We start from the raw sequence: 14024 nt of genomic DNA, 5'->3' as shown, positions 1-14024 counted from the left end.
TACTGCAATAAAGCTGAAAAAAATACACAACTTAGCAGTAAGTAATTCTATTTGTATGTAGTCCTCTCATACCTAGTGCATTCAACATAATTCCCCTGGTCAGCTTCCCCGGCTCCTGAGACCCAGCTGTCATTCCCCCATCACCATCCCTCAGAGGCTCCGCGAAGATCTTCCATAGAATTTATCATAGTTTACAATATTTGCCTCTTTGTTAGTTTGCATTTCCAATTACTGGAGGGTAGAAACTGCATCTCTTAATACTTGTCTTAGTCCTTTCACTATGGCAAAATATGACAGACTGGGTGGTTTAAACAACTAGCATTTATTTCTCATGGTTTGGGAGACTGGGAAGTCTAAGATCAAATTTAGCATCTGGTGAGGGACCTTTCACTGGTTTTTAAATAGCCATGTTCTTGATATAACCTCACATGGTGGAAGGGATAAGGGAGCTCCCCGCATTTCTTTTATAAGGTCATTTATCCCATTCACAAGGGGCATCTTTTATGACCTAGTCATCTTCCAAAGGACTCACCTCCTTATATCATCATGTTGGGGGTTTAGGATTTCAATACATAAAATTGAGGGGACACAAGCAATCAGTCTCTACCTCAAAATACTGTTAAAATGACCCATGAATGTTTCCTGAATAAAGACATTAATAATTATAAAAATCTTGGAGGGCAGGAGAAATGAATGCTGATGGTGGGTGATTTGCCCAATGACATCTATCACAATGACTTTTAAACATGTCTTTAAAGATAGATTTTTCAACTGCAGACTCTCAGGTGTGCATACAGTAAATGTTGGACCATTGTTGCCATCATTATCAGTGCGTCCATAGAGAAATGTCTCCATTCCTGCTCATTGTGCGAAAATATGTCACCCTCATTCTTTTTTCCCACTGTGCCTACAAATTTGCATATGACACAAATCTTCATAAGTTCAAATATTCAAATCTAAATTCAGTATGTTATTGGATTTTGTTTTCCTGCTTTGCTTCCAGTTTGATTTCTCCTTTAGATTTTTATGTAAATATTCAAGGAAAATAGCACACTTATCCTGTGGAAATAGAAATTGTAATGCTGCCTCAGATTAATTGAGCTGAAGTGAGAAATTGGAAAAATTGTATCTTTCATGCCTCCTTGCAACCACCTGCTTCTCCCCATTTTGGGGCTGGTATAAGTCCTATTTCTTGAATGTCGGATGGGATGCCCCATTGGCACTAAAGGCTTGAGCAGCTCGGTGGTTATTTTACTTGAAAGTCTAAATCATGCAGACTTTAATGAGTGGGCAGCAATTCAGAATGAAATAATGACAAAAATTCCATGGAAGCAAAAATCGTCTATGCTGCACATGTTAAAATAGGATGTCATAGGCCCTAAGATGTATCATTCTGAAAATATCTCCACATGTGCAGGGGTTAGGTCTTTTAACTCAAGCTTGGGGTGAGTTATTACATGCTTTTCTTGGCTCTTTAATTTCAACAACAGTAAAAAAAGGTACTATCAGATGAGAACTTTGTGGCTGCTACTTACTAATATCCCATGAGTCTGTGAAGTGAATGAAAGCTTTGACTCAAGAGGTAACGTGTGTCACACAAGGACAGCCTCAACTCTCCTCCCACAGAAATAAGCTGACTGTCACCAGGTGGCATCAGAGCAAAAATCTAGGGAGTGTATTGAAATTAAAGAGGAAGAGGAAGAAATAAAACATGAAGAGGTTTAACCTTGGTTTCCCCTACTTCCAGGCTGTTTTTACCTCTGAACCACCTATGAAGAGTAGATGATAAAATCAAAATATATTAAACAGTGGCCTCTATACTTCACAACCTTAAAGTCTAAAAATTTCATCAAAAATGGAAGTTTACTTGTTTTTTATTGCAAACAAATATATTCCTGAAGTGCCTCACTTGAGATTTAAGCTTTAAAATTTGTCAGTACTATTATTTACCTTTTAATGGACTATATAGAGCGGGGGCAAACTTATACCAAAATACCTTCTGGAGAGACTACTATGTTAAAAGTAAAGCAGTGCAAATATAAATGATGTTTAAAAAATTAAAATAATAATATATAAATAAATTCTGGATGAGGGTGAATGTTCTATGTTTAGAAGCAATGAAAACCTCACTTCTCTCTTCATAGCTTCCCAAACACAGGCACACTAGCTTTGCTGGGGTAGCAGTGCTTCAGATAACTTATTGAATAGGGTCATGGGTCAATCTTCACAAAACAGTTCAGCCTACTTTTCCTTCTGCCATCTGGGTAACTTTTTATCTATTAAAAAACAAATTCAATCTTTCTAAAGCTTTATTGTGGCATAATTGATAGACACATATTAAATGAGTACAGTTTGATGAATTTCAATGTAGGATACCATCAGTACCTTCAAGGTACAGACCTATCCAACACTTCCAGTTTTCTTGTGTCCCTTTGCTTTTGTTTTGTAAGAACACATAACTTGAGACTACTCTCCTAAGTTTGAAGTCTGTATTACCATATTGCTACCTAGAGGCAATATGTTGTACAGCAAATCTGTAGAATTTATCTAGCATAAATGAAATTTTATATGCATTGAACAACTCATTCTCCACCCCACCCCCACCCACTCCTAGCCTCTAGCAACCACTATTGTATTCTCTGCATCTATGCATTTGACTATCTTAGATAGCTCATATAAATGAATTTCTGGAATCATGCTATTTGCTTTACGACTGTTTTGGGTTTTATGTATTAATAGGGTTGGCTTAACTTTGCATTTCATAGAAATTAATTTTATTTCCTTCTCAATACTAAGCTTTTATGACTGACCATGAGGATTTAGAATGAGGATTTAGATGTGTTTGTCACTGTGAATGGATCATCAGCTTTAGGAAGACCATTAGATTCTTCCTAAAATCAAGCAACTTATATTGTAGATGTGAAAGGTCTCTTGGGGTGGGTTATTTCTAAATGTCTTGGGTAGCTATGTAATCTCTATAATCTGAGGCTCAGAATAGCTTTCCTGTACATGGCAACTAGTGAGTGGAGAAGGAAAACTTAAAATACCTGTTCTGCTGGGCTGGATGTTGGATATAAAATAAAGATGTTATCTTTTATTAGGGACATGGTTAATTTTAGAAATACAAGTCTCGACTATTTAAGATGAAAATACATAAGACAAAAAACTCCTTCAAGACTCTGCAACAGTTTCACACCCCCAGATTGGCGACTTAACAGATATTATGGGAGCAGCAAGAAGATCATTAAAGCAGAGGCAGGTCAGAGTCAGTCTCCCCAGTGCACTACCTGCCAAAGCAGCCCAGCTAGGGGTCTGTCAGAACTTGTGTCCCCAAGACAGACAAATGTGAAAAAGTTTCTGTGATTTAATAAATCTCTACTTTTCCATCAAAAATATTTTTAAAAGACACCAAAGGAAATTGCCCATGAAAATGTTGATGCATTAACATGCGTAAGAATATTCCACCTACCCCCAAAAATTAGAGCCTAAATTAAAAGCAAATGAACAAGAAAAATATTTACAAACATATCATACAGCATATTTGATAAAGATGAGATAATTCAGTCAGTTAATAGGAATGAAACACTGTTAATTGAGAAATAGCCAAAGTTTGTGAACACAAAAAATTACAAAGTAGAATTTATAATAGATGTATGAAAACATTGCCCACCACAGTGATAATATGCAACCTCAAGCAAGTTCCAATGTTTTCTTATTAAATTTGCAATGGTAATTTCTAAAATCATAACACTTGGTCCTCAAGAATAGCATTTCTAGTACTTGCTAGAAATGCAAATTTTAGGACCCACCCCAGACCTCAAAAAGCAGAATCCAGTGGATAGGCACAGGAAGCAAGTGAGGGGAATTCTGATTCAACTGGCTTGCAGTAGAACCTTGGAATAGGACACCCCATTCTAGGTGATCTTCAAATAAGGTAAGCTTGAAAAGATTATTATAAACAGTTTTTCAACATTGCTTGGCTTAGTGAATCACCTGGGATATTTTAAGAAATACTGACACTTGAGTCTCACCCCCAGAAAGTCCGATTAATCATTGTGGGTTTGATTTTACATCTTTATGGTGATTCTAAAACTTAGCTTAAGTTGAGAAAATTTGCTCTAGAGGGCATGATAAGATGGGTATTTGCATACCTTACAAAAAGAATAAAGATTGATATAACCATTTTATAATTATCTGTGTTGATTTATAAAAATGGTAATGTTTTCATTAAAAATTGCAATTTTAGGGCCTCCCTGGTAGTGCAAGGGGTTAAGATGCAACCTATGGAGCTATTCACAGCTACTGCAACTTGAGTTCCATCCTCGGCCAGGGAGCTACCCACATGGCGCACCAGACCTCTCCTGATTCACCTGCTGTTCCCCTCAGTAGTGTATTTTAGTCATTCTGCCTGTTCTGTTCCCCGCTGTGCCTCTGGTGAATTCTCTCACCCCCTCACCTCTAGCCTGTGCCCCAATTCTTGTACGTATGCATAAATAAATCTTCTTTAAAAATTGCAATTTTAAAAATTTATCCTATCAATAATATCTAAATATAGAAAACTTTGAGTAAAAATGTTCTTTGTGTGTAACTGATCGAACAATGATATTTGAGAGCAAAACAAGCGTCCAATGCTACTGCTTGGCTTAGTAAACAATGGTCGGTTCACATACTGAAGTGCTGCATACTCATTAAAACCTGTATGTAAGAAGTTTTTAATGTCAGCGAAAACACAGGGTTGAGGGAACAAAGTAAGGTATAAAATTATTTACTGCAAGATCAAGACTAACTTAAAATAAGCACAGAAAACAAGATAGGAAGACACTATTCTTAGTTAAGAATGGTTATTTTTGAGATATGGAAAAATGAATGAATTTGGGAAGTTATTTTCTAGATTTTAAAAATTTAATATTTGTTAGGTCTAAATAAATAAAAATATGTAGGATTTTTATTAAATATATATAAAATTTAACATTTTGACAGTTTCCAGTGCCATTAAGTACATCCATATTGTTATCTACCATCACAAACATCCATTTCCAAACATCCACATCCAAAATGTATTCATCATCCCCAACTGAAACTTTGTACCCTTTGTACCCTTTGTACTGGATCAATCCCAGTCCCAGGCCCTGGTGACCTACCCCACATGACCACCATTCTTCTTCAATTTCTATGAATTGGACTACTCTAGGCTTGGAGTCAAATAATATTTGTCCATTTGTATCTGTGTTACTTCACTTAGCATAAGGCCTTCAAAGTTTATCATGTTATAGCATATTCAGAATTTCATTCCATTTAAAGACTTCTCTCTCTCTTACACACACACACACAGCATTTCATTTACCCCTTCATCTATTCCATCCACCATTGGACAATTGCATTGTTTCCACTTTTGGAATATTGTGAATAATGCTGTTATGAATGTTGGTATACAAATAACTGTTCAAAGTATATACCTAAATGTGGAATCCTGGATCATATGGCAAGTCTACATTTAATTTTTTGAGGAACCACCATACTGCTTTTGACAGAGGCTCCAACATTTTATAATCCACAACAATGCACAAGGGTACCATTTTTTTCTACATTCTTAGAATTTTTTAATTAACTAGCTCAATTACTTCATATGGAAATCTTTCCAAACTCCATCATTCATCTTCTAGGCTCCTAAAATGGAAAATATTGAATAAAATTTAACTTTTTTCCTGTTATAATTTATGCACTTTTATGTGTCCTAAGTAACTATTGTAGTAGTTTAAATTGAGATCTAGCTATGATCTAGATACTATTGTCAGTTATTTCCACAGAGTAGACCATCTTTTCAAAATCCTGTGAAATTATATCCCCATTTCACAGAGAAATAAATGAGGTACACAGATGTGAAGAAACATTTCCAAGATCATACAGCTAATAAGTGAAGACAGCGGGATTCAAAGTCCATGATGCATTTACCAGACTCCTCACCATCTAAGAATGTTTGTCTCTACATTAAATGTCTCCAAACTGAGAGTATACACTCAGAAAATTTATATATGCTGTTTAATGTTATATTTTGTTTTTCCTTCTGGTTTTCTCCCCTATAGTTGTAAAAGCTTCAATCTCTAGAAATTTCTTCTTTCCAACAGACATAGTTACTAATGTCATGTCATCCAGAAAAACAGATAAAGAGGAGCATTAAAACTGTGTGCAAAGTAAAAGTCTATATGTTCTGAGAGAATCTGAGGGTTCAATCTAAGGGTAAAAAATATGAGTTTAATTATTTGGCTCTCATGATATCTGTTTGCAAAGTTTGATGACCTTTTTTTGCTCATTTCCAGCTTCTTCTTGTATTTCAGGTACTGAGTGCTTTTATGAATGATTTCTGCATATGAATGCTTCCTATTACTCTTATTTATATTGTGCCAACAATGTAATGTATTTTTTTAAAACCCTGATTTAGAGTGATAAATATTAATAAATATTATTTATTAATTTTTAAATAATAAATATTATTATATTCTCCTTTTAAAAAATGTCTACTTAAGATTTTTGTAATACACATAAAGAGAGAACCAAGTAAAAGATTTTTGTTATTGGAAGTGCACAATCCTACATCAAGACTATTGAAACTATTGCTCAACTGACCACAAATGGAAGCCTGGAACATCTTTGTAGAATTTATTATACTTCATAGATAATAAACAAGTATGCCTTTCCTTGTGTAACATGTGTATCATGAAATGTCGAGCCTGTAACTTTCTGAAAATTAAGTGATTTATTTTTTTGGCAGTGAAATAGGAGAGGTCACTATAAAGCAATGAATTTGACATATTAAAATTTTTTATTTAAAGTGAACTAAAAGTATGCCACCTATTCTACATGACTTGTAGATATAGATTAATGTTATATTTTGTTTTTCCTTCTGGTGTTCCACCTTGTAGTTGCATTTCTTCTTTCCAATGGGTATATTGATACACATCAATGGGTATAATGTCACATCACCCAGAAAAACAGATAAAGAGGAGCATTAAAACTGTGTGCATTTTTTTTATTTATTTTTAATTGCGGTGATATATGAGTACCCCCATCAGGCATTACCACCATAATGCATCCACCACCAAATCACCCATAGTCTACCATCACAGACCATTGTGCTTCCTTCCCTCTGTTCTTAAAGGAATCTTTTTTTCCATATCTGTTAAGATTTTCCTAAAACACAGGAGAATAAGAGGATTAAAGGTGAGGGGGGGGAAGTTTCACTTAAAAAAATAATAAAAGGTTTCTGCAGAAAAGTTCTAGTGGCCCAGGTCCCCCCATCCTTACAGTGATAAAATGTAATTTTGTAAATATTCCAAGCAATTGTACTCAACAAAATCTGAGGAGAAAGGACAAAGGAAACAAAACCACATTCTTGGAAATCTGAACCAACTCATGGGAATAGCCATTATCTTCCTATTCATTGTTTGTAGCTAATTAGAAACTAAAGCTATAAGAAAATAAGTCAGAATACTACCTTACTTCTGTTTAGATTGTGCTTTCCAGGTGAAAAAGCTTTATGATATAAAACCTCCAAGTTCTGATCATTTTAACACTGAATTTTGACTAAAGCAGTACCACTGTTAACATCAATATTGTTAAGATCAAGAAATTTACTCAAATTCAGACGATTCAATTCATATTACTAAGAATTTTTTATTATTACTATGCTTAGGCCTTACAAATGTGCTTACAAACTAGAGCAATAAACCAGGTGAATTGTGACAGAAGGTTCAGAAGCCTAGGTCCTGGGCTTTTAAGCATCCCTTTCTCCCCTAATAAAATAGCTAATTAGGAGAATGTAAACTCATTGAATCTGGCAATCAATATACAGAAATTGAAAAATTCTTAACTAAAAGGCAATCCAGTCTACATTATAGTGATTACAAAGTATTGCAAAAACATTTAAGAAATCCTCTGAATATGAGATATTTCAAGAACACAAATAAGGTGTAAAATGCAATCAGAATAAAATTAAGAATTGAGATTAAAATGTCAAGAGAACTACAATATCTTAGTGAAAATTTAGTGTATTCTATCAAGTTTGGACTAGACTTCAAGTTATAAGTTTCCAGCTGTTAAAAGAAAAAAGGGGAGCCTCGCCGGTGGCGCAGCGGTTGAGCGCAGAGGTTGAGCGCTGGGTTGCGAAGCTACCCGCAGCCTCTGCAGCGCTGGTTCGATCCCCGGCTGCTCCCCGGCCACCGGAGGTGGGTCCCACATGGTACACAGACCTCTCCTGCCGCCCGCTGCTCCCCTCAGCAGTGTACTTCGGTCCTTCTGCCTGCTCTGCTCCCTGCTCTGGCTCTGGTGAATTCTCTCACCCTCCTGCGCTTCTGACTGTACCCAGTGCTTGTATAAATAAATAAATAAATCTTTAAAAAGAAAAAGAAAAAAGGGGAGGGAAAAAAAAGAGAGGAAAGAAAGTAGAAAAGAGAAATAAGTATTTTCGTGGAGTTTAAGAAATACTCGGATAATTTTGAGATATATTACTGAAACCAAGAGCAAAATCAGAATGGGCTGAAGCGTCAACCTGGCCACTAAAACATCTGTATTTTGTTTTAAATAACTAAGGTGAAATGCATCAGCTTATGGAAAATGCAGAAGGCTTCCAGCATGTGACCAGTGTTCTGGGTGATGGATGTTGATGAGCAATTCCCTTAAACAACTGATTTACTGCCAGCAAAGAAAAACACGGGAAGCATATCCAAAAAGTCATCTGCAATTAAGATTACAAGCCAGCGGACTCTCTTCCCCACCTTCTCCTCACCTACCAGAGAGGTAACCCTGATCTGGCAGCTCAATACAAAGGCCCCAGAAGATCCTCTCCTTCCCCAAACCCTTTCTCCTTGCTTCAAAAATCATTACAAAACCTGCCTCACTGCCTCCCACTCGACTCTCCCCTGCCTCCCTGCTTTCTTTCTCCCTAAAATCATTGCTTTAAAAAATATATATTCACAGATCACCCCTACTCTACTAGAAATTCGTCGCGAGGCACAGCGGCCGCCCGTGCATTTACAAGCACCATCTGGCACCTGCGAGTCATCACCACTTTGCACGCGCCCAGGGGTGAGAGGGGCGGCAGGCGGTGGCCCGAAGCGCTGGCGTGGCCCGGTTCTGAAACTTTCGGCTCATCGCAGACCCTCCCTCACCCTAGAGTCTGTGATCATCCACCAAGCCACCAAAGTCCAGCGACCTCTGCCAAGGCTTCGGAGCTGAAAAAGACGCGAAACAAGCAAAGCCAGACCAGGAGGTTGGCTACTTTGCTCCCCGGGCGCAGCAGCAGCTGGAGCAGAGCGCCGGCGCCGCCGGGAGAGGTCGCTGCTCGCTCATGGCAGCCTCGCGGCCCCGCCGTCCGCGCCTCCCACGGCCCCGCTGGCCCAGCCCCGCCAAGTTCTAAAAGCCCCCAGCAGAGCGAGCGCCACGAACAAGCACCGCCCGGGCTGGAGCAGCGCGCACAGAAGAGGCTGCGGCGCGCGTCGGGAAGGCTCTCGGGGCGCTCCCACGGCGCGGGGACTCTGGAAGGAGGGGGCGAGAACCCCGGCGCGCGCGAGTCTGCGAGGGAGCGCTCAGCCGGGCACCTGTTTCTCCCGCGCCGCCGCCTTCCCGACCGCTCCGGCCCGCGCCTCCCGGGGCGCCCGCCCGCTCCCGCGATGAATCTGGCGCTGGGCAATCAGACCGATGTGGCGGGCCTGTTCCTGGCCAACAGCAGCGAGGCGCTGGAGCGCGCCGTGCGCTGCTGCACCCAGGCATCGGTGGTCACCGACGACGGCTTTGCGGAGGGTGGCCCTGACGAGCGCAGCCTGTACATCATGCGCGTGGTGCAGATCGCGGTCATGTGCGTGCTCTCGCTCACGGTGGTCTTCGGCATCTTCTTTCTTGGCTGCAACCTGCTCATCAAGTCGGAGGGAATGATCAACTTCCTGGTGAAAGACCGGAGACCGTCTAAGGAGGTGGAGGCTGTGGTCGTGGGGCCCTACTAACCGGCCCTCCGGCCCCTGCGGCGGCCGCCCCACGTCTCCCCACTTCGCCCGCCGGGCCGCGCCCCCTCACCATCCGCGACTGGGCAAAGCAAACCTGTCGGAGTCAGTTATTTCTCTCCAGTTCTGACTTTCGGGAAGAAGCTCACTCTCGCTCACTCTGAAAGTCCCCGTGCCTGGCTCGAGGAGGAGAGCGCCCTGACAGTGGACTCTGCAGCAAGTGGCAACAGGGCCAGGAGGGTGCAGAACTTTGGAAGGTGCCGCTAGCGTGGGATGCGGGGAGAGGCAAAGAGCGAAAGCCCTTCTCCACCCGCAGGTGGGCCAAACTCTGGGGGCAGGCGAGACGGCGGGCAGGGGCAGCGGCGGGCACCATGCCCGGCGGCCTGCTGGAAAAGTGACCCGTGTATACACTCAACAACCCTAATGGAAAGACACAAATTTGTGTCTGGATTCGCGCCCACTTGCCCGTATTCGCGCGCCTCCCAGCCCGGGCGGGAGGGGCCATAAATACCTTTGACTGATTGTAACGTTAGGGGATTTTGTGTGTGTTTGCTTGAATACAAATATTTGATAAGTCCCTTTCTGCCCTAGTGGCCTGTTTGCCTGCCAGGGTTGGAGTTTTGTCTTCGTGAAAGGAGGGGTGGGGGGAGGGGAGCCTGTGGATGTGAAGGGGGTGAGTTGTTTCTTTTATTGCATTTTCAACTGGGTCTTTGGAAAGGGCTGGCGCCCCAGCTGGCCCCGGCCAAAGACCCGGAATAGAACTTGTAGCTGGTGACTGCACGGTTTACGCTACAAAAGTGCTCTTGACATTCGTGACACCGTTTTGACTTTTTTCTTATTTGACATTTCCTTAATAAATGCAATATTTAAATGTTTTTGTTCCTGGCCTCCTGGTGGTCATTCTGCATTCTAGGCAGGAGGGAACCCATGGCGGTGAGGAGTCAGGTTGCCGGCTGGGGAATTCGCTTTGGACAGCTGCGAATCAACTCCTGGATTCCGTGGAGGGACGAGGGTGGGAACGCATCGGAGAGGCCAGCAGACAAGGAGAGACCTCAGGCACTGGAGCCATCCTGGAGGCAACAGCCTTTGTTTTTCCTAGGAGTTAATTTTTTTTATATTTCATTTAGGCTGAGTTCTCTGAGCAAAGCGAGACAACAGAAGGTCCCCACGGGAAGATTACACTTCCATGCAGGGCTCGGGCGGGAGCACAGGGTTGCACCATTAATGAAAGGAAGAGACAGCTTGGCCAGTCTTCAGAGAGGGCGTCTCTCCCCTGACCAACGTCAGCAAGAGGGCGTTGGGAGGCTCTAAATAAATAAATAAATAAATAAATAAATACGAGGAAAAGTAGCTGCTAAAGTGCTAAAAAACATCGTGATGCTAATTCTCCCTGAGGAACACCATTGTTACTAAAACGTAAGATGCATTCTTTGCCATGTTACCTTATCTAGTGAAAGGCCAAGATTAAAAAATAGAGCCTGCTCTTAATTTAGAGTGATCAGCCCCAGGCTCTGCAAAGGGATTCATTGGAGTTAGCCTGTGTCCTGAATGTCAGGGCCCATGAGGCCTGAGTGGAGTTACAGATGGTCTCCAGCATACAGAAAGTGAATAATGTTGGGAAGAACAGCCTAGAAAACTTTGAATGTGAAAATCCAAAGGTTTAAACCCAAATGTGAAAACCCAAGCTAAATCTAAATAAGAGCAGATTATTTTTATACCTGTTGTAGGGTCCTAAATGTTTTTAAGAATATAAACTAAGCATAACTGATACAACAATGAAAGAATTCACCGTAATAGATACAAGACTGGCTAAAATGAAATAACAATAAAGCTCTCCATTCACTCTGAAGTAGCACAATTGGTATAAACAATGTTAGTGACTCAAAGCATTGGGATTAGAGGTATGAGTGTCGTAATATCCTGTCCACTATTGTCAATTCAATCTCAAAGTATATCTTGCCAGAAATTATGGCCTAGATTTTTTTTTTTTTTGAATGCTAATAGGTATCAGGCTTGAGAGGGAAAAGGGATATTGAAATGTATCTGTTGATCCTGTCTTTTTAGCAGGTAAGAGTTGATTGTTTGACTTTTCTTGTTTTTAGGTTTTTTGTTTTTGTTTTTTTTTTTTAATCTGGGTAGGGGAACAGAGTCAACATGTAGTCAAGGGTGAGTCATGAAAAGCAGTTTACTTTAGCTAATAGGTAGGAAGGAAATGGAGACTTGGAACGAAGTTGATCTGCTGTCTCCATGTTTCACAGGCTTCAAAGCAGAACAACTGGTTCACTATGGTGCAACAGAGTTTTAAAATTAAACTCGTTTGTGGCTACAATATCTGCTGAGGGATCCCTCTTCCTGCATATTCATTAGTCCACCAGTGACTTCAGCACTTCAATTTGGGATCAAAAGCCAATCAGCTAGAATTTATAGGAATCTTGCCTTTGAGCTTTGCTGTGCGCAAGGTGTATTCTTCCAGAGTTTCAGTCACAGAAAGATTTCAGATCTTCGTGTCTGTTTTACTTATTCGTATAGAACAGAGCTTTTCATTTAAAGCCCAAGTCCTAAAAGCTGAAAAAGGGGTCTGCCCACACTCCTTACTACTCTTCTCTACTACTTCTTCCTCTAATGTCTCCTCTATCCTTGTTCCTCTTAATACGTCACAGATCTTTCCTCTTATCTGCACTTAAGGAGCAAAATTGAATCTCTCCTTATCTCAACTATGCAGATTATTTCCTTACCCAGAAGTTGTGATGATCAAACAAACCAGAATCTGCAAGATTTAGCCCTCAGGTAGAACAGATTTCTATGATCCATGATCTATGCATTATAGGGAAATGCACATGGTCTGAAAATATCATTGCCCTGGGGACTGCTTCCTGCCAACAACCCTTCTTTCTAGCCCTTAGATCCATTTGTTACTTAGAGAGATGCCAAGTGGTTCTGTTTTTTTTATAGATGAAGCCATGTGTGCAAGTTTTTTACACTCCCTATTCTCTGATGGCCATGCGGCAAGCACTTTGTCAGGCCTCTCACCGCTCCCAGTCTCACTCTGCCTTTGACTCTTTTTTCCCTGACTCTAACAAATGCATTTTTAATCCTGCCTGGAGTTGATGGAGTGTCAATCCTTTCCCACAGACATGCCACAAGGCAAATGAGTTTTAAGAAGTTATTCTCTGTGTTTTCTTTGAAAAAGGGCTCTAAAGGGGGTCTGTCCACACTCCCTACTACTCTTCTCTACTACTTCTTCCTCTAATGTCTCCTCTATCCTTGTTCTTCTTAATACTTCACACATCTTTCCTCTTATCTGTACTTAAGAAGCAAAATTTAATCTCTCCTTATCTCAGCTATCTAGATTATTCCCTTACCCAGAAGTTGTGATGATCAAACAAACCAGAATCTGCAAGAAATTAACCCTCAGGTGGAACAAATTTCAGTGTCATCTTTAAGAGACTGAAATTTGAGAGGGATAGATGCAAACAGGCAGATTTTATCTTCCTACACAGAAGTCCACCATTTGATCAATAATTACTTGGGAAGGCCCTGTGAAAGAGATGACTTCCTGCAAAAACTCTCTGGATCTGCTGTAGTCCACGGGGAGGCATATGATACTTGCTGAAACACTTCTGGAAATATAGCAGAAGCATGGCGAGGTTTCTGTGAGACATGGTTAGTGGGTTGGCAAGTTGTAACCCCTGGCAAGCTGTGCAGTCACTAATGCCTCTCAGCCTAAGTGGCTGATCCCACATAAACAGCTTAACTGAGTGTTCATGTTATTTTTCTTAAGATTTTTGATATGGATCCTCTCTCTCTAAAAATATATCCATAACTTGAGGGCTACTTGAGGGAAGTCAAAGCACAAAGGTCCTGCTACTGTGTAAAGTCAAAGATTACACTTACTCCTTGTAATGTACCCTGTGCCTGATGTGTCTGACTTCAAGCTACTGTGACCTATCACTGGATCCTGAGTTAGTGATATTCCTGGGTCTTCCTAGACCATTCTGAGTGAGGAAGGGAAAGGCTTGCTGGATTACGATG

At 40.7% G+C, this 14024-nt stretch overlaps 1 protein-coding gene across 1 annotated transcript; it reads left to right on the top strand.

Annotated features, from left to right (window-relative positions):
* Positions 1–9461: 9461 nt before the first annotated feature.
* On the top strand, positions 9462–11272 carry RPRM (reprimo, TP53 dependent G2 arrest mediator homolog). The gene has a single exon (XM_037521830.2). It carries the CDS (start codon positions 9666–9668, stop codon positions 9993–9995), a length of 330 nt encoding a protein of 109 aa, XP_037377727.1. The 5' UTR covers positions 9462–9665; the 3' UTR covers positions 9996–11272.
* Positions 11273–14024: the final 2752 nt, after the last annotated feature.

The sequence above is a fragment of the Talpa occidentalis genome, unplaced genomic scaffold (genome assembly GCF_014898055.3).
Source record: "Talpa occidentalis isolate TD23 unplaced genomic scaffold, MPIMG_talOcc4v2.1 talOcc4.3, whole genome shotgun sequence".
Classification (NCBI taxonomy): Eukaryota; Metazoa; Chordata; class Mammalia; order Eulipotyphla; family Talpidae; genus Talpa; species Talpa occidentalis.
The sequence above is the reverse complement of the archived record's forward strand: the minus strand, read 5'-3'. Positions and strand labels throughout refer to the sequence as shown.

What these genes read in the sequence shown, in the direction of transcription:
- RPRM (XM_037521830.2), top strand. Translation starts at nt 9,666, where the DNA reads ATGAATCTGGCGCTGGGCAATCAGACCGATGTGGCGGGCCTGTTCCTG.